A 24,787-nucleotide genomic window follows, 5' to 3' on the forward strand; every position below is an offset into this window, starting at 1 on the left:
TTTGTGATTTGTAATGATTTTTACCAATGCCCCAAATTATTTGAGAAATTAACTTAAAATAAGTTATTACTTACTTTAATTATATATTAGTGGTCCTAAGAATACACAAATCATTTTCTTTTGATAATGGCAGACTTTCTCGAGTCCGAAGCCGAAGAAAGCGAGGTTAGTAATACGTCCCAATTTTACTATGTTTCGACCAAACTTTCATTACACTTTTAGTCGTTGAAAACAATGGAATTATGTTTTATGTTTTAGTTGGATTCTGAAGATGAGAAGCCCGCAGAAAGAAAGAAACCAAAACGTAAAGCTGCTGTACAAAGTGACGACGAAGATGAAGAAGAGGATGGTTTGTAATTGATTGTAATCAATTTCTGGTTTCGCCCAATTCCTTATTTTTGGGCTTAGCTTCATTTTCAAGTGTTGTAGTAATTACAAATTTAGCCTACTATGTTTAGAAATTTAGTAAAAGTTATGTATTTTTATGTCCTTTACTGTTTTAGGTTATTCTATAGTAATCATTTTGGGTTAGGAATGTTTAACAAGATGTTAAAAAGCGAGCAGAATACATATTTTATTATTTATATCTGATAAAAAAGTGAAATATTTATAAGGAACATATTTTTCGTTTTTACTAACAAATCTGTTATGGATTGTCTTTCTGTAGTGGATGTCTTTATTTAAAGCATAGTTACACAACAATTTGAACATTCACAGTTTTTGGTGCTATTAGTGAAATGAAGCCCTAAGTATACTGAGTTATTTTTTATATAGTAGTACCATTAATCTACAGATGATGAGGAACGGCTTCGAGAAGAATTAAAAGATCTTATAGATGATGCACCAATAGAAGAGTCTGGGAGTGATGGAGAAGATTCAGATGCAAGTGTGGGACCTAAAAAAAGAAAAAAAAGTGATGATGAATTAGATGATAGGCTTGAAGATGAAGATTATGATTTGATTGAGGAGAATCTTGGTGTCAAAGTTGCCAGGGTAAGCAAGAAGATTCTATTTAATCACAACTACATTTAAAAAATAATATGGAAAGTTAACAGATAGATCTCATGATTATTTTAATAGTTAATGCTTTATTTTGAAGGTGTTAATGAGTATTGGCTTATTATATATATATATATATATTTTGCTTTTTGACATAGTTTTTAAAAGAGACAAGTCCGTAAGTGTACTAAGTCTCTCTTTAATAAATGTTTCTAGAATAAATTTAAACGTCTGAGGCGGTTGGAAGATGATGATAGTGACAATGAAGGAAATGATGATCCTGATTTAGAAAGAGAAGTAATTGCTGAGAAGCTGTTTGTTGCAGGATCAGATGAGGTATACTTTAATTTATGTATAATTGTAGTATAATTCATGTGTAATGTATAATTTAACAGGCAATTGTGCCTCTATAACTGTTTAGACATATCGCAAACATAACGCAAGTATACTACTCAACATATCAAGTTTTGTTTTTAGTTTCATTGGCCTCCATTATAAAAATAAAACAAAACAGGACCTTCGAATTCAACTGGCTGGTTCTTATGTTTAATTAAGCATTGAACAGAAACTCTCACCCTTAATACATTTTAAAAATACCATCAGTTCCAGATTTTATCAGAAAGAAAAGCAATTTTTTTCATCTAACATTTTTCCTTGTAGGAAGAAGAAAATCGTTCAGAACCAGGTGCTGCAAGGGAAATGGAATATGATGATGACAATGAGGACATGGAATCAGATGCTGACGACTTCATTGTTGATGATGATGGAAGACCAATTGCAGAGAGAAAGAAAAAACGCAAGCCTATATTCACAGATGCGTGAGTAAATAGTGTATAACTATGTATATATATATGTATTAGACAAATAGATTCATAAATTATAAGAAACATGAATATTGTATGTATGTGTGGACTCTGTTTCCGCACTTAGACGCTCAATAGGTCCATTGTGCGTAAACGTAAATATTAAACTTATCTGTAATAATTGAAAGTGTTAAGATGATTCTTCAACACATTATGACATTACATAAATTAAGCTCTGTTATAAATGAGTACCAATGCTTATAACCATTTATACGGTTTGTAGAAAAGCAAAATTATTATCGAATTTGGTTTGCTATTTTTTTTCACTATTAGTTAAATGCATGTTTTTATCAGTTCTCTTCAAGAGGGCCAAGATATATTTGGGGTGGACTTTGACTATGATGAATTTGAGAAGTATGGAGACGAAGACTATGATGAAGAAGATGAAGAGGATTTGGATGAATATATAGAAGACGAGGAAGAGGATGGTTAGTTTATCCTTTATCCATTGATTCATGCCAGTAGAAATTAAAAAACTTGAAACTCAGTTTATGACATTTTTATATTTAAAGAGTGGAAAGTATTTTTTTTTAAATAAATGTTTTTTTTAAGGTGAAAGACGTAGAACTAAAAAAGGTAAAGCTAAGCGGCCAAGCAAGAAGTCTATATTTGAAATCTATGAGCCTAGTGAGTTAAAGAGAAGTCACTTCACTGATTTGGATAATGAGGTAAATATATAAAATACAGCTTTCAATTAACTTGCCTTGCTGTACTGAGTACCGAAACAGAAACATACCTAAAATTTGAAAATCAATAATTGTTTATTACTCATGAATAATTCACGTTAAAACCTCGCAAATACAGTATAAACTCCTTATAACGTTTTAAAGGAACCAAGCATTTTTTTTCGTTATATGGAGGGAAGGGAAAAAATACCAAATTTAACCAATTACAATAATATCTAATTTTATTACGTATCTTTTATTTTTGCTTTTAGATACGTAAAACAGACGTACCGGAGCGAATGCAAATACGCGAAGTGCCCATCACGGCCGTGGAAGAAGGTAGTACTGAGTTAGAGGACGAGGCTGAATGGATTTACAAACAGGCTTTCTTGAAACCGCCTGTGTCCAAGGCTGATTCTCAAGAGGCTAGGGAGAGATCAAGACGGTATGGTACAAAAATAAATTTCAAAAATTTCCTCCCTTCGTCTTGAGTACAGATATTAATATCTGTCTTGTAATCGATTTTTTTTGTTCATGGCACTATTCTCTGGATAAATTTGGGGTGGGGAATTAAAAATGATACGGGTCGAGATCGGGTTGTAGCGAATTTAACTAACAAATTGGCCACCTGTGGGACGTAGTGTGACAGTGTGTTAAATACCATTGGTTGCTCTGCCCTTGATTCGAACGCAAGACCTCAGGGTCGAAGTCGCACGTTTAAACCATTACGCTATCGCTGTTTGAACGTTCAGCTAGAGATATAAAAAAATGGTCAAATACATAAAATTAACACCTGCTCTAACGGTTAAATTGTCTTTTTTATCTAATGAAATGTTAAACAATATGAATCTTCTTTGTTGCTTATTTTTTATTTACTAGGACTGGGATGGCATTAACAATCAATACCTAATTATTTCAGTATTGTATTTATTATGCTCACTCAGTTTCGACTTGACGTTCTTAGTTTTATAAGCACGAGACACGAGACATAGTCACACTATCTTCAACAGTTGCATTCATTCGTTACATAGCAATTAACATTTCATTATTTCGCTAATATTCTATTGTACGCGAGTGATTAATATGGAGTAAAAGTAAAATCCTCTATTGTTTAAACCACAGACCCAGAGTCAGTTAAGAGTTTATTTTGTTTACAGTGGCCCAAGCACAGTGGTGAAAATTCGTCAGGCTTTGGACTTTATGAGGAATCAAACGTTGGAAGTCCCGTTCATAGCCTTCTATAGAAAGGAGTATGTGCAGCCCGAATTGAGTATTAACGATCTATGGAAAGTGTATAAATATGATGCCAAGGTTGATATATTATTGCTTTTATCTTAAGAAAGTTAAATAATATGCTGCATTTATAGTATATTTCATTATAAGTGCGGAAAGCCTGTCATTGCAAAGATTTCTGACAAATTGATAACTATTTTTAATACAGTTGCGAAAAAATTAAGCATTTTAACAAAATTATTTGATTTTTACTTTTCTCTCCACGCAATAAATTCGTCGTATGTAGAGGATATGTAGCGACTTTTGACTTTTCCAGTAAAAAGTTATCCGAAGCATTCTGTGCAATTATACTGAGTATGTATGTGTCGTTCGCGATTGATCGGTTCAAAAGAACCAGATCTTATAATTCTTGCTAACGAATGGGTCACTTCGTTGAAAATGATTCGTTCGCTCAATGAGGTCTCGACTCGCGGTGGGTCGTAGCGATCCATGGGAAACTGAGCTACGAGTCAAAGTAACAAACGAACCAAGCGGGATCCGACGATGTATTGGTATTTAAAATTCACGTGAGAGACAATTGAATATGATACTTAAATGTAGGTAAATTGTAGCTAGAATCTATTTTATACTTTTAGTTTGCTTCTACTTCAGTTTAATAAGATATTCTATGGCGGTACAAAGAAGTTTCAATTTTCAATATTAGTCGCGGTTATTATTGTTGTGAACTATTTGAACTAGCCGATATATTTTGAAAATTTACTTTTACTCTTTAAAACAAAAAAGGTCCCATTTCAATTTTATATTTTAGTGCCATAGTGTCCTTTTATGTGTTGATTGTTAACGAAGTGGCGCGTGAAAATAATTAATTACGAAAGGTTCTCTTTTTTAAAGTAATAACAAAATAAGTTTAGAGTTAATATTTATTAATCAAGTTATTTCAATAATTTATATTTCTTTTATTATTTTTTTATTAAGAAGGTAAATTTCTAATTAATAATTAATATGTAAAATTATTGATTATAATAATTATGATTCAGTTCGAAATGACCTTTAGTTCGTATGAACTATGAAATTGATTCAATCGTTTGATTGAACGGGTCGAACGAACCAGATCATTTTGTCAATGGCTCAGTATTGATTCACATCTTTCAGAGGTGTTAATTCAAATAAAATACCGTCGAACTCTTTGCAATGACAGGCTTTCCGCACTTGTAATGAAATCTTTATTTCGATTGGAAACAATTTTAAAAATAAAAACATAGAATTTTTTTATAAATTTTCTATGGTTTACCACTCATTTAACTTTTTGATTTGATTTGAAATGCAATTTATGTGTAATGAATAAACTCAAAAATTACTTGACTGTTTTTAGTTTTTAAACTGAATGCGAATTATTCTTGGCTAAGATACGCTATATTTGCGTCCAAAATATTTTTATAATTCCGGGGCCGCCTTACTCATAAGTCGACAATTCCAGCACTATAAAGTCGTCTAGAGGTATGACTAAATGTATTTATATTGAAAAATATTTTGCAGTAACAATAGTTTCATTTAGGATTTCCATTTTTTAATAAGTTTATTGTTAATTAACATTTTACATGTTAATACATTATTAAATACAAGACAAACCCCAGTGACAAAAGAAGCTGTATAGTATATTTACGAAAATAATACGTATTTTTTATCATCAAATAGTATCAATCAATCAAAATACGTTATGTTTAGATGCGTCTTAGCGCATACTTATGAATGTCAATAAAATTTACAAAATTCGCGAAAGTGGAAGACCACGCCATCCGTTCGTAACACTACCAAGAGGCCTGGTTCTGAGAAGAACGGTCAACAAACTCATCAAGTTTTACCCTCCCTCTACATAACAATTATTCAAAGGAAAATGTCATGTATACATACTCGTGTGTTATGCTGATGTAAAATGTATGTCTATTTTAAAAGTGGATTCCGTCTAAGAAAAAAAAAAGATAATAAAAATGAATTTATTTTCTTCCCAGTGGTGTCAATTAAAGCAACGTAAAGAAAATCTATTGAAACTGTTGGAGAATATGCGCGAATTCCAAATGGATAAAGTGATGATGAACCCCGACGCGCCTATTCCAGACGCTATGAGACTAATCAAGGATGAAGATATTGAAAGGTAAATCTGCCAATAATGGCACATTATATATGCCATTCGATTCCTGGCGAATTTGTCTTACTTTATGTAAATACAGAAATGTGTCTGCCCTGTAAACCTTTATAAGATTTTCTGTGTGTATGCGATAGTATTGTCTGATCTCGTTTCACTCCCCTTAACATCTTTCCAATAGAAAAAGTGACCACGAAAAATTTTAAAGTTCTTAAAGTTCAATCGAACCGTCGACGACCAGTCATTCCCAGCAGCTTGATCCCATGGCGTCGCGTAGAGATGTGGGATCTCTCTGCATCTTCTACCGCATTTACCATAGTGTTCGGATTAATACATATTAGCTGATTTTCATCATCGGACGTCAAGGCAGAATACGAAATTCCATCCGTATCACCTCGACGTCCCTCGTTCCAGAAGTGGTCGTTTCTTAAGGCAGTTTTTGTCGCCACTACGTTGAATCAGCTGGACACTGAAGTACTGCCGAACGAATTTCCGACCAACCCCGTTAGTTCTGCTAAATCAGAATTAACTTTAGCCGGAGTTATTTCTTTCCTTGTCCGATATATATCTGTGGCCATAGGTCAGAATATGATAAGTCATACTTAGCAAAAATTTACTTATCATTGTCTGATCTATGACCACAGATATAAACCTGTGGGTGTGTTTTTAACTCGTCCTTAGCTGGATCGATTTTGGCGATTCTTTTTGCGGATGTTAAAATGACAATGGTGTATATTAACAATTAGATGTCTCTTTGTATTGAATACTTACAGAACAACGTCTGTCGGGTCCGCAATGATAAAGTATTCTGTTATCCTATTACATGTATCTATTTCTATAGGTTAAAAAACGTGCAAACACCCGAAGAATTGCGCGATGTTCACACACATTTCCTGTTGTACTACTCACATGACCTACCTGAAATGCAGAAAGTGCAACGCGGCAAAGAAAGGAAGTCGGAGATTGAAGAGAAAAAGTAAGTTTTTTTTCGTAAATTGATGTTCATCTTTTTGTAAATTTTTCGTTCATTTTTTTTTGTTCATAGTATGTTTTAAAGGCCTAAGAAAGTTTACACAATATATAAAAAAACTTTCGCTTTCAAGATTCTTAATATCTTGTTTATCTAAAATTTGACACTTTATTAATATCGTAACTAAATTTTCGACTTTTTTATCGTAACTAAAATTTCGGCTTCAGTTACGAACAATCTTTATATTTTGTCGGCTTAGCTTTCCGATAACATGAAGGGAATTCTGTTACCACTATCTTGCTAAATTAAATAGCAAATTAAGGCATAGGTATCTTTGGAAACTTATTAATTACAAGCATTACGTTTGTACACGCCGTCCACTACTGTTATCGAGGCTACATATTGGTTCTAGTTTGTATAACTTGCTACATTTTTTGGTATGACTCAAAAACACGCATCGCCTACTGAAAAATAATTTGTTGTAAACAGTTATATATAAATATAAACTTTGTTATGGAAGAGCTGGGCATTCTGACACTGGTATATTTTAATTATAAGGGTTCCCGAATATAATACAGTGTAATGCATACATATAATAGAAAAAAAATATTTTGGATTTAATCCAAGAAAGTTCTGAGTAAAACAAGTTAACTTATGAATGCACTAAGCAATTCATTCTGACGTGGAAAGGCATTATAGAGGTTCATCCTTTTATGAAAAAGCTTTATTGTTTTGACAATAAGTCTAACCAATGAAAGTCGAGAAACTTTGACGATTAATCGAATTGGATGAGGTTATACAATCAATATCACTTTTTCAGGAAATATGCCCGTGAAGAAGCAGAAAAGAACGGTGAAGACCCAGACGAGGCAGCAGCGGCGATAGAAGCTGCGTTGCCTGACGATGAAGAGACCACTGAGGTGAAGTATGCGGTTCGATCGGGGCCTTACGAACTATGCAGAAAGGCTGGACTTGGTAAGTTACAATGAGTGATTATACAATTTTCCTTTTATTGTAGGTGACTGGCGACTGACAAACCTACCTAGCGACATCAATACCATTTTGTTGTTAGTTTCTAAATATATCTCCAGGAAAAGAATCATATATTATAATTTTGTACTTTATTCAATATAAAAGTAACAAAATAAATAATTGTACAAATTAACCATATATAAAGATAAATTTTTAAAATCAATTTTCTCTAATATTAGTGTTTGTGAGCCTCAAAATTTTCAACTCACTACAAACGAAAATTTCATATTTTATCTATACAAATTACTCAAAAAATTTTTTTATAGAACCTCTGGTACGCAAGTTCGGTCTGTCAGCCGAACAATTCGCTGAGAACGTGCGTGATAACTATCAGAGACACGAGGTCGAACAACCCTCTGTTCCGCCTTTGGAGGCTGCCCAAGACTATGTAAGTATTTATTTCGTAATCAGCTAACTTAAGTTATATAAAACAATATATATAGGCAATGATGGAATACATGATATATACAAAAACGTTCAAACATTTACGAAAGGAATTGATAAATAAAAATTATTAGATACATTTAACGAAATACCTAATTCGGCAGTGTGTGTTGTGTTGATGGTGTGAAAGTGAGGTTTGTATGTGGGGTGTGCTCATGATGCACGTGATTAAGCGCTATGGATATTCTTAATACTCCTTTTAAGCGTGTTCCGCGATAGCTTAAACAAGTTAAGGCTTAAATAGTGCTCGTATTTCGGGTTTGTGCGAGACAAACTGAGTTTTTTTGCATAGTTGGTATTGATTAGAGGAACGTAAAACAAAGAACGATTACAAGCCTGGCAGGCATGGAAGGGAAATTTTAATTAATTATACTATATGAGGTCGTGGGGTAGCATTATATCGTAATGTTTACGTCGAGAGTCTAAAGTATCAATTTTAAAACATTTACACGCGTCTTTTATAAGTCTTATGGGGGATCAATTTTATAATAAGAATTATTATTGTAATTAAATGTTTATACTTTAATACTCATAATAACTAGAATTGCATTAAAACACAATTAAATCATATAGGTAATCAATTACACTTCTGAACGCCAGCAGAAAAGATGTTGAATTGATTCTAAAAACTAAATATTCTTATTATCTATTTGAGCATATGTGAAATATCATAATCTATATTAAATTGTCTATTCTTTATGTCTCTTTCACATTCTAATATTGTTAACCCGTGTAATTGAAATATTCATTAGATCACTTCAATTGGCGTCTTCCATGTTACGAAGTATGCATAAATCGTTATTTAAAGAATTTGATGATATTTCAAACTCAAACTCAAAATAACTTTATTCACAGGTACCAGGTATTCAGGTAGGCTCCAATTACACCTATGAACGTCAACAGAAAAGATGTTAAATCGATTCTAAATTTACATTTACTACCAGTTCGCAAGCTAAGGGCGTAGAGCGGGCAAGAAGAACCTGCGAGAAACTCCGCCACTCATTTTAATCATACAAATTGTTTGAACTGCGCACCACAACTATGTGAAACCCTGAAAAGATTGTACGAATTTTATTAGGCCGGCAACGCACTTGCGAGCATACTCGTCATATTTTTACCTTTGTTATATCAAAGTGGCAACTTCTTTACTCACCGATACTGTGTAATTCCCATAAGCAGTAGTGATTGCAATTTCGATTTTAATATTGAGCTGTTGAAGCCCGCGATTTTACGGTTACATCATCAGCGCTACAGATATTGAGAGAACTATAGGTGTGTGTCAACACTGTCATGAGCAGTGTTGGCCTAGTGGCTTCAGCATGCGACTCTCATCCCTGAGGTCGTAGGTTCGATCCCTGGCTGTGCACCAATAGATTTTATTTCTATGTGCGCATAACATTGGCTTGAACGGTGAAGGAAAACATCGTGAGGAAACCGGCTTGTCTTAGACCCAAAAAGTCGACAGCGTGCGTCAGGCACAGAAGGCTGATCACCTACTTGCCTATTCGATTAATAAATGATCATGAAACAGATACAGAATCTGAGGCCAAGACCTAAAAAGGTTGTAGCGCCACTGATTTTATTTATATGTGTGTGTAACAACGACTCGGAATTTGACATATAAATGATATTCAACTTAAAATTGACTTTAATATTTTTTTACATATAATTTCTAGACCCCAACGGGCGGATCTTCAGGTGAAGTGTTACGTCGTGCTGTGTACATGTGCGGGGTCCAATTGGCCCGTGAGCCCCTACTTCGCTCTACTCTGAGGGACACGTTGCGGGAAAGGGCCACTATTACCGTTAAACCCACTACCAAGGGGCTGAAGATGATTGATGAGAGTCACTCCTGTTTTGGGTAAGTTATTATTCAACGTGATGTGCGTGTGTTGCTGATTAATTAGTCAAAATCAGTTATAACGACACTGAAGGAACTACGCATATTTGGTCGATAGTCGTAACAGCACATGACGTTGTTATTAAGTACATAATACAATAGAATTCAGTCGGGACTTTTGATTTTCGTCAATATTACCGATGTTGTTCTAAACGATGTCGTCGTAAACGGTTTTGAATGTATTTGGAAAGAGTTTTCGTGTTTATATTTTGATGTTGTAATTGCATTTTTTATTGTTGCATAGAATTTGGTTGATTTTTGGTTAAGAATGCAAATTGTGGTCTTGACCTAGCGTATTCTTCCAGACAACAAGGAGAAAAAATATAATTTCAGTGGAAAAGTTTTATTATACAATTACGGGACTTAAAGACAAACCTACAAAATATTTTAAGCTTCTAGAATAGTTTAGATTTTTTTAAATATCTAACGCCTACAGCAGTGTGTGTAACCTTGTAATTTGGATCAATTGCAATGTTTACAATTGATCGTTAATATTTTGGTATAGGTAAGTCCATATAAATGGCGGTGAAACAGATCAGAGACAATACAAGTACGCATACACTTATGTCATTAGACATAAATTAACTAATAAATTGAAGGCTTTCACTGTTCGAGCAGTGTTGACTTAGTGGCTGAGCCACACATGTTGAAGGCATGCGTTCGAATCACGGCTTTGCATCAATGGACTATTTCTTTCTATGTGCGCCTTAACAATAGCTTGTTTGGCGACGGAATGATGTTATGAGGAATGTTAAAATCGCCTGTGTGTCAGGCACGAAAAATCAATTCCTTAAAGGCCGGCAACGCACTCGCGAGCCCTCTGGCATTGAGTAGGCGGCGGTATCACTTAACTGTTACTAAGCTGTTTAGCTTTTTTTAATTACAGTTTAAAATACCTGAATAAGAAACCTGTTCGCGATTTGACTGGAGATCAGTTTCTGAAACTGACCATGGCTGCGGAAGACAAGTTGCTGGATCTCAACATCAGCGAGAATCTTGAAGGCAACACTGGCCCCAGTTATTTGGAAGAGTTGAAGCAGTTATATCAGAAGGTATTTAAGAACAGACTAAAAAAAATATAATCTTATTTTTTTGTTTACTAATTTTGTCATGTCATAATATAAATATAAAATAAAAAACATTTTTGTATACTGAGGAGAACTGTAAAGTTTTGGCGCAGCAAATGACGAGTGTCTATCTCATTTATCCCTATGGACATCGTCATTTAGCAGGATTAGTCTTCTGGGTTAAGTGAGAGCACAAAGGCCACGAATAATAATAATAATATAATTGTAAAATATTTAATTTAGATTCATTCCTTTCACTCTATTAAATGAAATTATAACGGACAGCGGGTTCAAGTCTCCGATCTCACTTCTAATCACAATCTCCCAATCACAATTCACATATACTCATTACAATGTCACCACCACAATGCTCCACTGAATACTCGATCAGAACTGTCCTGCTTTCCCTGAGCGCACTAGCCAAAGCCAAGTGACTTTGGATTGTGATTGGTCGTAACAATATACGTACTTTTATTCGTTAAGTAATGATTCCAATGTATGAAAAAATTATATTGAAACAAATCGAAAAAATCATTAATCAAAGCAATAATAAAATCAACGGTCAATGGACTCGAAAATAGCGTTTCCTGATAATCTGAGCTTTCTCTTATTGCGGTATAATTTTTTTGGAAATTGTTAGTACATAATTAAATTAATAATGTTAAATGTTATTTGGCTGAAGAAATGGTTTTCTTTCTTTCTATTCAGTGAGCTAGCAATTATTTTGATAGAATAGTTTTTTCCTCGGCAATGGAATCTTCAGACAAATTTTTCCTTTTATCGTTAGTTGTGTTGTTGTGCTTTTCACTTCTTTACTTAAGCAGTAGGCAGAGATCAGGGATCTCCATTTGCTACGGTCCCGACATACTCCTCTCGTTTTATCCACTTCGTGACATTTACCATGTATGCTTGTCGGTTGAACTTAGTAACTTTGAGTGTATTTAAATTAACTATCCATATATTTCTTTCATGCGAATTCTGCGTGTTGGCAACAATTTGATGACGATACATAATACAACAAAACATTACAAACGTTAACGCTAAAACACTTACTGTATAATCAAATAAAAAACAAAGTAATCTTTAAGGTCCTTATTCAATAAGAACCTTAGATTTAAACTTATTGGAAATACGTTTCAATTTAGCAGAAAGGGTTATAATTAGGATAAGTACAATCTAAGGTAATGATATTAAATTTTTCTACTTATTTCATCACTGGGGCAGGTTTTTATTATTTGTTTTCAATTTTTCTGGTCCAACCTTAGTTCTCATTAAAATTATTTTCTCTTTATTCATTATATCGTCGATACAGTATGAATTATCATTTTTTTATTTATTTATTAATGCCAAACAATAATTATAATAGACTACTAACTATATTACCTTAATCTACTAACAAATTTTACACATACAGTCTAAGCAATTCCGGAAGCAGGTCCAAGCAATTTGGTTCTACCTTTACAATCTTAGACATACCCTTTGAGTTATTCCTCGGAATAAGTTTTGTTAATTATGTATTTTTGAACGAAACTTTTTGTTTTAGGATGAGTTTGCGGCAACAGTTCAAGCCTGGAACGATATTCGAATCGAAGCAGTCACATTGGCTTTGACTAAAATCGTTATGCCTGAATTGAGACGGGAGTTGCAAGCTCTTCTCTTGCAGGAATCTAAGGAATATGTACTAAAGTATGTACTTTTATAAAACATTTTATTGTGAGATTTATGGAACTTTTTGCTAATGTTGCCTATTCCCAAATTCCTAAAATTGTTAGAATTCTTAGACCTCTTTCGCAATCCCGTCTAAATTAAAGTTTAATATTGACTTACAATTGATTATAGTGGTTTTCCATATTTCGAGACAAGTAGCTTTCTCCTTCATATACATATACAGATTATGTTACTAGATATAATATATTTAGTTGAATCTCATTAAAATAATAAGACTAGACATTAAGAAAGATATGCTGAATGGATTGTTACTAATTTGAGCATGTTTCTGGAGGACTAAGTCGTAGCTATGCCCCACTAGAATGTGGGACGTAATTTGTAGTTATATTGTTGTCGTATGAAGTTATTAGACAACTGCGAACCCAGTGCTTAAGATGTATTTGTAACTAGAGATCACACTGTATATTTTTTACAGATGTTGCAGACGACGTTTATATGATTGGCTCAAAGTGGCTCCTTACGAATCCCGAGTCTCTGATGATGATGACGAAGAATGGGATGCGTCTAATGGTAACACTTTTGGTTAAATAGGTATAATTTATTTATGTTTATATCCGTCATAATCTTGATTTAGACATATTTTCTTTAATGGTTTTAATAAAGATTTTTGCTATATGATAAACTCCATGTAACGTCATAATTATTTGATTTTGTTAGTTTAAAGTACAAGGTATAACAAATTATCGTTAGAAAAATATATGAAAAGTATCTTCAGTATATATAGTCTACGTGGTAAGGTTCTGTCTGAATTAAATAAATGTAATGGCCCAGTCTAGAAACAGAAGCAGAAACACTGCGACTGGATTGTCCCTTCTTTGAAATTGTGTATAGAATATATTATTCACGAGAGAAAAAATGTTGTTAATATTTTGAATTGACTCTTAAAAGATATAATATACTATATAAATATTTATTTCATATTTGTGTTAAAGAAAATACGTATTTCTTTATAGGTGTACGTATTGTATCGATAGCGTACGTACCAGACCGGGCGCACTGTGCGTTCGCGTGTTCGTTAGTGGGAGGAGGCGAAGTCGCCGATCATTTACGATTACCGCATTTGTTGTATCGCCGTAACGCTTGGGATCCTCTTGAGAGGCAAAACAAAGAGGCCGACCTTACCGCACTTAGAAGGTATAATGACCTTACGTGTATGTACAAATTAAGTAAATTGTATTGCTAACCCGGATAATCAATCAAAATAACTAGCTTACAATTACTCACATAAAGTCTATCTTTACGCATTTAAATATAAAAGAAAGTAACTAAACAATACAGTATTTATTTATTAGTAATCTTACAGTTAACATACATATTATATCTAAAATCTTAGACAATATACATAGCCAAAGCATATTACATTGATAAACAATATATATGAAACAGACAACATAAGTAAATTGATACAAAAAAGTAATAAAATAAAACTGAAATTTGACATTAAACAAACGACAATTTATATTTCAAAGAAAAATCTAGATTGTTACTGCTAAACAAAGTCAAACACTTCTTGATTTTTTACATCACATCCTCTTTATCCTCATAATTCGTGTCATAGATAAAACCCGAAACATTGGCAAATTAAGCAGGTAAGTCGTGTATCATTAAATCATTTTGGAAGGCCGTTAAAAACTTAGTTAATTATCCCATAGGTTCATTCTCCGCAAAAAGCCTCACGTGATAGTGATAGGGGGTGAGTCACGAGAGGCTCTCAATATTAAGGCGGACGTGTCTGAGTGCATTCAACAGTTGATTGAGGATGAGCAGTTTCCCAGGATACCTATAGAGATAGCAGATAACCATATCAGCAAGATTTACAGTAATAGTATACGAGGAAGGGTGAGTTGAACCAAATGTTATGAAATGAACAGTTCTGCCAGTAAAGTCAATGAACTGCAAATATTTTTATATTATATTAATAAACAGAATCATAATGTCATAATTATTTATACTAAGCATTGTTATAATTTATTTTCTTTACAGTAATCTATTTTTTATTAGTAAAATATCTAACATTTAAGGGTGTAAAGATCTGTACAATTGTAATTTAATGTTATTTAGACTTTCATCTCATTTATAATTGTTCGTTGAATTTCCAGAATGACTTCAGGGAATATCCCGACGTACTGAGACAAGCGATATGCCAAGCCCGATTATTACAAGACCCACTTATGGAGATTTCACAGCTTTGTGGACCTGATGAGGAAATACTGTGCCTTCGGTACCATCCCCTACAAGACCAGATCACCAAAGAGGACCTTCTTGAAGGAATTGAACTAGAATTCGTCAACAGAGTCAACGAAGTCGGCGTTGACGTCAATGAAGCCGTATTAACGGGACGAGGGACGGAACTCCTCCAATTTGTGTGCGGTTTGGGACCAAGAAAGGCTCAGGCCCTGATCAAACTCTTCAAACAGACCAATCAAAAGCTAGAAAATCGTACGCAATTGGTCACAGTGTGTCACATGGGGCCGAAAGTGTTTATCAACTGTTCGGGATTCATCAAAATTGACACAAGTAGCCTTGGAGATAGTACAGAGGCGTATATAGAAGTTCTGGACGGGTCAAGAGTGCATCCGGAAACATATGAGTGGGCAAGGAAGATGGCAGTTGATGCCCTCGAATATGAAGACGAAGACGCCAATCCTGCGGGAGCCCTGGAAGAGATCCTGGAGGCCCCAGAGAGGTTGAAAGATCTGGATCTAGATGCGTTTGCCGAGGAGTTGGAAAGACAGGGCTTCGGTAATAAGAGTATCACGCTGTATGACATCCGAGCGGAGTTAAATTCTAGGTATGTATGACAAAGGTATTTTTTTAATTCGAACCAATTTTGCTCAATAGGGAAATAAAAAGTTCCTCAAAAAAAAACTTGCTGAGGTTGCAGTTTTGTATTGAAGTGTATTGTATCCATGTATGTGTATGTACTTTACATACAATTAAAATAAGTTTTTTAAGACTAAAATAGGATCAAGAGTAGCGTTGGCCTAGCAGCTTCAGGGTGCGACTTCACCTTCAGGGTTTGTTTCCCGGCTGTGCACCAATGGACTTTCTTTCTATGTGCGCGTTTAATATTAACCGGCTTGCTTTAGACCCAAAAAGTCGACGGCGTGTGTCAGGCACAGGAGGTTGATCATCTACTTGATACATTAAAAAAAAACATTTTTTTATGTATTTTTATATCTAGAATATATATTTACCAAGTTGCCTATCAAAATTTGGCCGCTAGTATTAATGGATTTAAAAAAAAAAACATTTCGTTGTTTTTCAAATAAAAAATCGTCTACATCATGGCAATTTACATAAAAATTATCACTAAACATCAGGTGAGCCTCCTGCCTGTTCTATAAAATAATAAAAATAAATAAAAATTTTAAAAATCAGCCAGATGTACACAGGTATGATCTCGATACATTTATACGTTTATAGCGTACATAAATTGAAGCTAATTTTCTTGGTATTATCATATATGATTGCCTAGTTAAATCTGGCCGAAAAAGGGTTGTTGTTGTTAAAGATGATTGCCGGTTGTGCGACGCTTTTAACCATACAATCAAAAACGAGTGCTACACACATGCAATAATTATTAGTTATGTTCTTATATAACAGACAATATTGCACAGACTATTCAATAACTACCGTAGATAACCAATAGCTTTTTAATAGTAATAGACGATTGTATTTCTTTCAGGTACAAAGATCTCAGAGTTTCATACAGATCGACGACTCCTGAAGAGATGTTCGATATCCTAACCAAAGAATCGCCAGAAACATTTTTTGTTGGAAAGATGGTATTAGCCAGTGTCGTCGGAATCACTCACAGAAAGCCACAAAGGGAGATGTTGGATCAGGCCAATCCTGTGAGGAATGACGAGACAGGCCTTTGGGAATGTCCCTTCTGTCATAAGAATGACTTTCCTGAGCTCTCTGAGGTAATTCTATATCATATAGTAGACATACATAATTTAGTAGTATTTAAAAAAGTTTTTGTGAATATTTTATTACAAGCACGCAGGCATAGTACTACGTGTACTTATTTTAATAAGTTATATCTTATTAAAAAAAAATGGCAAATACAATGTATTAAGATTACACTTACTTAAGATTACCTTTTAAAATATTAGAACTGTCGTGTATTTTTAGTAGACGTATAGTTATTACGCACATTGCCGTGGTTGCTTAAAGGCTTGACTAAGTATTTTATTATGTGCTGACCGCTTTAAAAAATTTAATAATTATTGCTGTGTCTTTTGTAATATTTATCTGTTTTTTTTATGACCTTGTTAGTGCGGCCATAAATATATCAATTAAAATTCTCGGACATTTTTGCGCTTCTTTCATTGAAGATTTTGTTTACCATTCGTTTCATATTAACCTTGCACGATATGCGTGTCTACTTATAACTAATCTATTTTAGGTATGGAATCACTTCGATGCGGGCGCGTGTCCGGGTCAAGCGACGGGTGTACGTATTCGTCTCGATAACGGACTTTCCGGATACATTCATATCAAGAACTTATCGGACCGACACGTAACAGATCCGACGGAACGCGTACGAATCGGACAGACGATACATTGTCGAGTGCTTAAGATAGATGTCGAACGATTCTCGGTCGATTGCTCTTCTAAGTCGTCTGATTTGCTCGATAAAAATAACGAGTGGAGGTTTGTAAATGATTTATTTGTGATCTGCACAATCAAGATTATTATGAAAATGATTAGATATTGACTAAACAAACAATTATTATATATCATTCTAATAATAAAATATCTAATTATTCGCTGTTGTTTTAGAAACTAATATATATGTCCGAGATATATATCGTCACTCCATCGATATGTACATTGTCATTAGCAGGTTTAGTGGGCGTCATGTGGGTAAAGTGCGAGCACAAAAGACACTAACAATTATCGTACAGTATTTAATTTAGATTTATTCCTTTTAACATTACGAATATAATAACACTAGCTTAAATCTCACTTTTAATCAGAATCTTTAATACATTTTTCGAATCGACTAAATAAGTAATTTAAAATCAAAAATTAATTTCTACTTTATAAGTAATTAAAAATAAACGTTATTGAAGTGAAACTTTTTTATCGGCGTTGGAAAAAAAATTGCGGTTACGCGTCATATTTTTCTTCGAGAATAGATTCGAAGCCATTAATAACAAAAATATATAATAATGATAACAATGATTGTGATAATTCTATTACAATTAATGAAGTTCTGTATTAATCTTAGTAATAGTAAGGTTAAATGAAATAATTGTATTATTTGTATTCATGTTTATGATAATGAAAGCCTTTTGTTAAACTTTTTTTTTGTTAAATTTCTGTAAAGTTGTATATAGGAAATCAATTTTTCTAAAAATAAAGTCATAAAGAAATTTCACTTCTTTCGTGTGTACACTAGTACACGCACACATTTTTTATGTGTCCTATGGCGAAATGGTGATAGTTCCTAGAGTTCAAATTAAATACCACTAAAAAAATATACAGATAGAATTTGAAATGTGTATTTTTTTTTAAAGACCAACGAAAGATCCCTATTACGATCAAGAAACAGAAGAGAAAGACTTGCGAAAGGATAAAGAGGCGAAACAAACTAAGGAGCGAATGCAATACGTGAAAAGAGTTATAGTGCACCCATCATTTAGAAATATATCTTTCGCCGAAGCAGAAAAACTTATGGAGAAAATGGCACAAGGAGAAGTTATTGTGAGACCCAGTAGTAAGGTGAGAAAAAAAATACTCCTACTAAAGATGGTGATTAAAAACATGGCGGAGAGTTTCTTGCCCGCTGTACGCTCTTGACTTGCGAACTTGTGGTAAATGTAAATTTAGAATCGATTTAACATTAAAGTCGTAATGAGTTTGAGTTTGAAATATCAACAAATTCTTTAAATATCGATTTATGCATACTTCGTAACATGGAAGACGCCAACTTTGAATGTTGTATTCGTAAGTTACGTTGTGATTGAAGTGATCTAATGAATATTTCAACTACACAGGTTAACAATTTACAACGTAAAAGAGGCATAGAGAATATACAATTTAATGTAGATTATGATCTATCACATACAGTCTAAATAATAGGAATATTTCGTTTTATTTGAAAAATTAAAACTAATCTAAAAATATATTAATTTCCCAATTTAATTAGTTAATAATTTTATAAAATTGCAGGGATCTGATCATCTCACGGTGACCTGGAAGGTGGCAGAAGGTATTTGCCAACACATTGATGTGCGAGAGGAAGGCAAAGAAAATGCGTTTTCGTTAGGTTTGTGACTTGTTTTGCGGTTTCAGGCTTTTTAGCCCGTAATACAAATTAAAAATCTTTCGTTGTATATGTTTCTAAATAACTGATTGTGACATTTATTCATCAGGTCGCAGTCTCTGGATACAGGGTTCAGAATTTGAAGACTTAGATGAAATTATAGCTAGATATGTAACTCCAATGGCCGGTCACGCGCGAGATCTCATTGCCTACAAATATTACAAACCTTTAGGCGGCATGCGAGACAAAGCCGAAGAGTTGCTCAAAGAAGAGAAATCTAAAAACGCAAATAAAATTCACTACGTGGTGTCGGCAGCTAAGAATCATCCCGGCAGATTCCTTCTATCTTACCTGCCGCGAAATAAATGTACGCACGAGTACGTATCGGTGACGCCAGATGGATACAAATTCAGACAGAGAATGTTTGATTCGCTAGGAAGTCTCTTAAAATGGTTCAAAGAACACTTCAGAGATCCACCCCCAAGTGGAACTCCAGCGCAGAGGACGCCAGCTCTGCGAACACCACACGGCGGGATGACATCTACAATGTATCACACACCGGCCGCTCACACGCCGGCCTTCCACACTCCAGCGCACACACCCGGCCCGGCATACATAAACACACCTTACACCCCATCAGCTCAAACACCCTACATGACACCGTTCGCCACCACTCCCAGGCAGCCAGACTTCCTAACGCCAGTCATACCGCGACACAAGCAGCTTCCAGTATTTACGGAGCCGTCGGACTGGCAAAAGGCCGCCGAAGACTGGGTTAGACATCGAACCGTTAGAGACACCCCTGCAACCCCTCGTAGCAGCGAAGGAATGTCGACTCCGCGACAATCTCGCACGCCCAGAATGGACTCGAGATCCACCCCCCGACATGACATGAGATCTACACCCAGACATGACGCCAGAAGTACCCCCCACGGCCACTCTGGAAGGTCGTCCAGGGCACACTCAGTGCGTTCTACCCCCCACACGAATACGTCACCCAGGTCGATGTCACTCGGCGACGCAACACCGCTCTATGACGAGAACTAGTATGAAGACTGATGGAAATTTTTATTTTTGTACGTATAGTACGTATACGTATACGCTATGTGTAATCGTTGCGGACTTTCATATAAATTGGATGACACAAATAAATAGTTAGCAATTCATGAATTACCCATTTAGATAGTTAAATAAACTGGAATACGGAAGTAGCGGTTTATGTCCATGTCTTCTTTCGATACCAAGAAATTTGGTAGAGTAGCAATTAAATGAATTAAGCGTTTGTATAATCAATTACACTGTTTTCTTGCGCAAAACTTCTATATCACTCTGAAGATATATATATATATATTTATATTTCTAACTAAATGATTACCACTACTACTATACATTTTTTAAACATTTGGGCTTTCATTACGATAATGAAAATCTCATCACTAATTACTTTTGTCTAGTTTTATATGTATCCAGTCTGGCTATAGTAATGTGCCTACGTTGAAGATTATGTAAAATATTCCTTACTAGTAATCTATCTACAGTTTTACTGACTATAATAATAATAAATTAATTTTTAATTGAGTATAACTTTATTATATATATTCGCTTCTTCCGATCCAATGTCTTATCTTATTTCAGAATGATATAAAAGTGTTTTATTATAGTAAATGCCTTAATATTGGTTAGTGAAGTTCATCCAAATTTATTCAAGGCTAAGCTAGCGGGAGTATAATAAATAATATGGAAAAATTTTGTGTTTTTGTTTTCTTAATTTGCAGTCACTGAAACTAATTACTTAATGTTTTGATGTTTTCATATGAAATAAAGTAAATGTTAAAACATATTTTGTCTGTTTTGATGCGTAAAATGGCTTGTACTATAACTGGCAATAATTGGGTTTCCCGCCAATTTTTAAGATGCATAGACTATCATTTCATTTTTTATACAAGAACGGGTGATATATCTTCTATGTATGAAACATGAAAGGGTGTGATTGATTTATGATAGATAATAATAGTACAGTTATGTCAGCATTCTTACATCCAAAATAAATTTTGAAAGGAAAAGGAAGAAAGAAAGAAAAATGGGTTACTTTCAGAAGGTTGTTATTTAGCGCAGTAACCTTCTGTAAGTAAACATTTACAGCTGAGGAACATACATAACATAAGAATTATTTTGAATAGTCATAGATTGCTTAAATTATATATATATATAATGTTCTTACATATGAAATTGTCGTATTTCGTACTGGCCACTTTAATCACGATTTGGTAAGGAATTCCAAATTCAAATTTGTACAGCTATTTACTCATGTATTTGTACTTCGATGACCGTCATTCGTTTGTTTTTTTCTTCTGTTTTTTTCTGTTTGCGTCACTCATTTAACAAAATGGAAAACTTAAAGTATCGCATTATTTACGAGTACGAGTTCCGCCGTGGCACTAGTGCTGCGGAAACGACTCGAAGGGTGAATGATGTGTATGGCGGTCATGTTGCAAAAGAAAACACAGTTCGTTTTTGGTTCCAACGCTTTCGTTCTGGAAATTTCGACCTGCAGAACAAGCCATGCGGATCCATCGCAAACCACGGCCGAGTTAGCTGCAGGCTGTGGTATTAGTGATAAAACTGTTTTAATTCACTTGAAGCAAATTGGGAAGATTAAAAAGCTTGAAAGGTGGGTACTTCACGAATTGACTGAAGCAAACCGGCAAACGCGCGTCGACTGCTGCGTTACATTACTTACTAAACCGGCACAATAATGAAGGTATTTTAAAACGAATCATTACGTGTGATGAAAAATGGATTCTTTACGATAATCGGAAGCCCTCAGCGCAATGGTTGGATCCTGGCCAGCCAGCTAAATCCTGCCCCAAGCGAAAATTAACCCAAAAAAAATTACTTGTAAGCGTTTGGTGGCCGGTATTGTTGCCACGTCACTGCTACTTCACGACAACGCTAGACCACACACTGCACAACAGACGGCTACCAAATTAGAAGAGCTTCAATTGGAATGTCTAAGACATCCTCCGTACTCCCCGGACCTTGCTCCAACAGATTATCATTTTTTTCGAAATTTGGACAACTTCTTGCAAGGGAAAAAATTTAACTCTGATGGGGCAGTCCGAATCGCCTTCACAGATTTTATTGATTCCCATCCGTCTGGTTTTTTTAGTAAAGGGATCAATGAACTACCTATGAGATGGCAAAAGTGCTTACTTGATACGTGATGACGTGCGTACTAATATACTATATAACTACTATATAATTGCGTACTATACACTTTAATATATTAATTAAATATATTATATTTAAAAATATTCGACTTTTTGTACCTCTCATACAAAACGCCAATTTCATATGTAAGGACCTAATATATATATATATATAAACCCTTATTTATAAAAAAATAAATTATTGTAACCGCACCGTTTTAAGTCAAATACTTATCGGTCTCTTTTTAGCACAACTCAATTTGACAGAAAAATCCTCCCTCGTGGGAGTAGGTTAAGATAACCTCCTTATAGTAAGTTAAGAGTTTAGTTGGACTGATTTCGATTTTTATAAAGATATTCGACGCATAACGACGGTACGTCAGAAACAAATATAATATTTATTAGCTCGCTGCGAATTAGTTGCGCTCGAGAGTTCATTACATGGTTCACTAAAATAGGGGACAAACGGGCAGGAGGCTCACCTGATGTTAAGTGATACCGCCGCCCATGGACACTCTCAATGCCAGAGGCCAATTTGTACGCTCTTTTCTTGAAGGACCCTAAGTCGAATTAGTTCGGAAATACTTCAGTGGGCAGCTGGTTCCACATAGCGGTGGTGCGTGGCAAACATTGCCTTGAAAAACGCTCAGTCGTGGAAGGTCGGACGTCGAGGTGATACGGGTGGAATTTTGTATTCTGCCTCGACGTCCCATGATGAAACTCAGCTGCAGGTATTCATCCGAACAACTCCTCTGAACACCATGGTAAATGCGGTAGAAGATGCAGAGTGACCCCACATCTCTACGCAACGCCAAAGGATCGAGCCGCTCGGAGAGGCATTGGTCATCGACGATTCGAACCGCTCTTCGTTGGATACGGTCAAGTGGAAGGAGCTGGTACTGGGGAGCCCCCGCCCAGAGGTGAGAACAGTATTCCATGTGGGGCGGTATTTGCGCTTTATAGAGTTGCAAGTGGTGGCCCGGAGTGAAGTACCGTCTCGCCTTGCTGAGCTCACCAAGCTTTTTGGAGGCTAATTTAGCCTTTCCCTCCAAATGACCGCGAAACTGAACCTCGTTCGATATGTCAACGCCAAGTATTCCGATGCTGGCTGTGGCTTAAAGAAGAGTGCTTTTGAAAAGAGGAGTAGCGACAAAGGGTGTTTTTTTCGCGGAAAACGCGCAAACTTCTGTCTTCTTGGGGTTAAATTGGACTAGGTTATTCTACCCCAGTCCGAGACTCCACGTAGTAGAGATTCGATTTCAGACACAAGTTTGTTCCGGTACTCATCGACAGCTGCCCGAGAAATACCTGCCCGGCCAGTGTACAGAGTATCCGCAGTGCGGTATTGATAAAAGTATATATACTTGATGTATACTTCTCGTAATGAGGTAAACATTGTAAAATTATAATCTTCATCTCCTTTGAAAGTTAAGGAAAATGCATATAAAAGTATCGCGCCTTTTGCTAACCTTGTCGGCATTGTTTTTGTAATTTAAGTGACAAATGAGAATTATTGTAGGTCACGTAAATGACATTGATGTTTGTTAATTCGACTGTAAATGCTGTCAAGTTAATCCGTTAAATCTGAACTCGGAAGTTGTAAAACTCCAATGCGATATGCGCTATTAATGAGGTTACTTTAATTCAAAATGGATTACAAAACAAGACAAATAATATTTTGAAAAACAAACATTGTTGCAAGCCGCTAAAAATTAAATATTAATTAATTCATTCGTTCGTCTTTATTCGCAAACAATATTATAATATGTTGTTTATATTTATAGATTCTATACAGTTGCAGGCAAAGCATTTAATGCATATTTATTTATTTTGATTATTTGGTAAACGTTATTACACGCAATAGTATACCTTTTAAAAAGGCAATCAAATATCAAATGGCATGGCCAATTTCTATAAGGCTTATCAATCTTCTGGGCCTACCAAGTCTCAACAATTATTTCGCTGTTAAACGACTGTCGTCTTCAAAAAGTGATAATATTCCGAGATAGCCTTAATTTTATTTATTTAAAAACAAAATAAAGTGTAATGGGAAAATTGGTCGGCGAAACTCTAAATTGTTTCCTGTCTCATAAGTGAAAAATAGCTTCCTCAATGGAGATCACACGCGAAGGTCTGACTGATGCGCTTAGGTAAGAACAGTTTCGTCTCGTTTGCCTTATTGCCTTATTTCAAGATATTAATTAGGTATATACCTATGTATATACATCAATCAACAGTCAACACTAATTTCATT

The 24,787-nt window shown here is 34.8% G+C and overlaps 1 protein-coding gene across 2 annotated transcripts; it reads left to right on the forward strand.

The window, feature by feature from the left end:
• The first annotated feature begins 5 nt into the window (after positions 1 to 5).
• On the forward strand, positions 6 to 20,490 carry LOC123709285 (transcription elongation factor SPT6). Of its 2 annotated transcripts, XM_045660485.1 has the most exons (26): positions 6 to 165; positions 259 to 349; positions 794 to 993; positions 1,216 to 1,335; positions 1,660 to 1,817; positions 2,157 to 2,290; positions 2,415 to 2,530; positions 2,800 to 2,972; positions 3,685 to 3,838; positions 5,770 to 5,912; positions 6,745 to 6,879; positions 7,694 to 7,848; positions 8,172 to 8,293; positions 9,205 to 9,219; positions 10,026 to 10,210; positions 11,136 to 11,301; positions 12,860 to 13,002; positions 13,460 to 13,554; positions 13,998 to 14,178; positions 14,697 to 14,883; positions 15,144 to 15,835; positions 16,733 to 16,973; positions 17,459 to 17,706; positions 18,576 to 18,780; positions 19,231 to 19,327; positions 19,434 to 20,490. In XM_045660485.1, exons 1-26 carry the CDS (start codon positions 127 to 129, stop codon positions 20,369 to 20,371), a joined length of 5,133 nt encoding a protein of 1,710 aa, XP_045516441.1. In that variant the 5' UTR covers positions 6 to 126; the 3' UTR covers positions 20,372 to 20,490. The 2 variants fall into 2 exon arrangements, with proteins under 2 accessions (XP_045516441.1, XP_045516442.1); XM_045660486.1 differs by lacking the exon at positions 9,205 to 9,219.
• The last annotated feature ends 4,297 nt before the right edge of the window (positions 20,491 to 24,787 follow it).

The sequence above is a fragment of the Pieris brassicae genome, chromosome 5, assembly GCF_905147105.1.
Source record: "Pieris brassicae chromosome 5, ilPieBrab1.1, whole genome shotgun sequence".
Classification (NCBI taxonomy): domain Eukaryota; kingdom Metazoa; phylum Arthropoda; class Insecta; order Lepidoptera; family Pieridae; genus Pieris; species Pieris brassicae.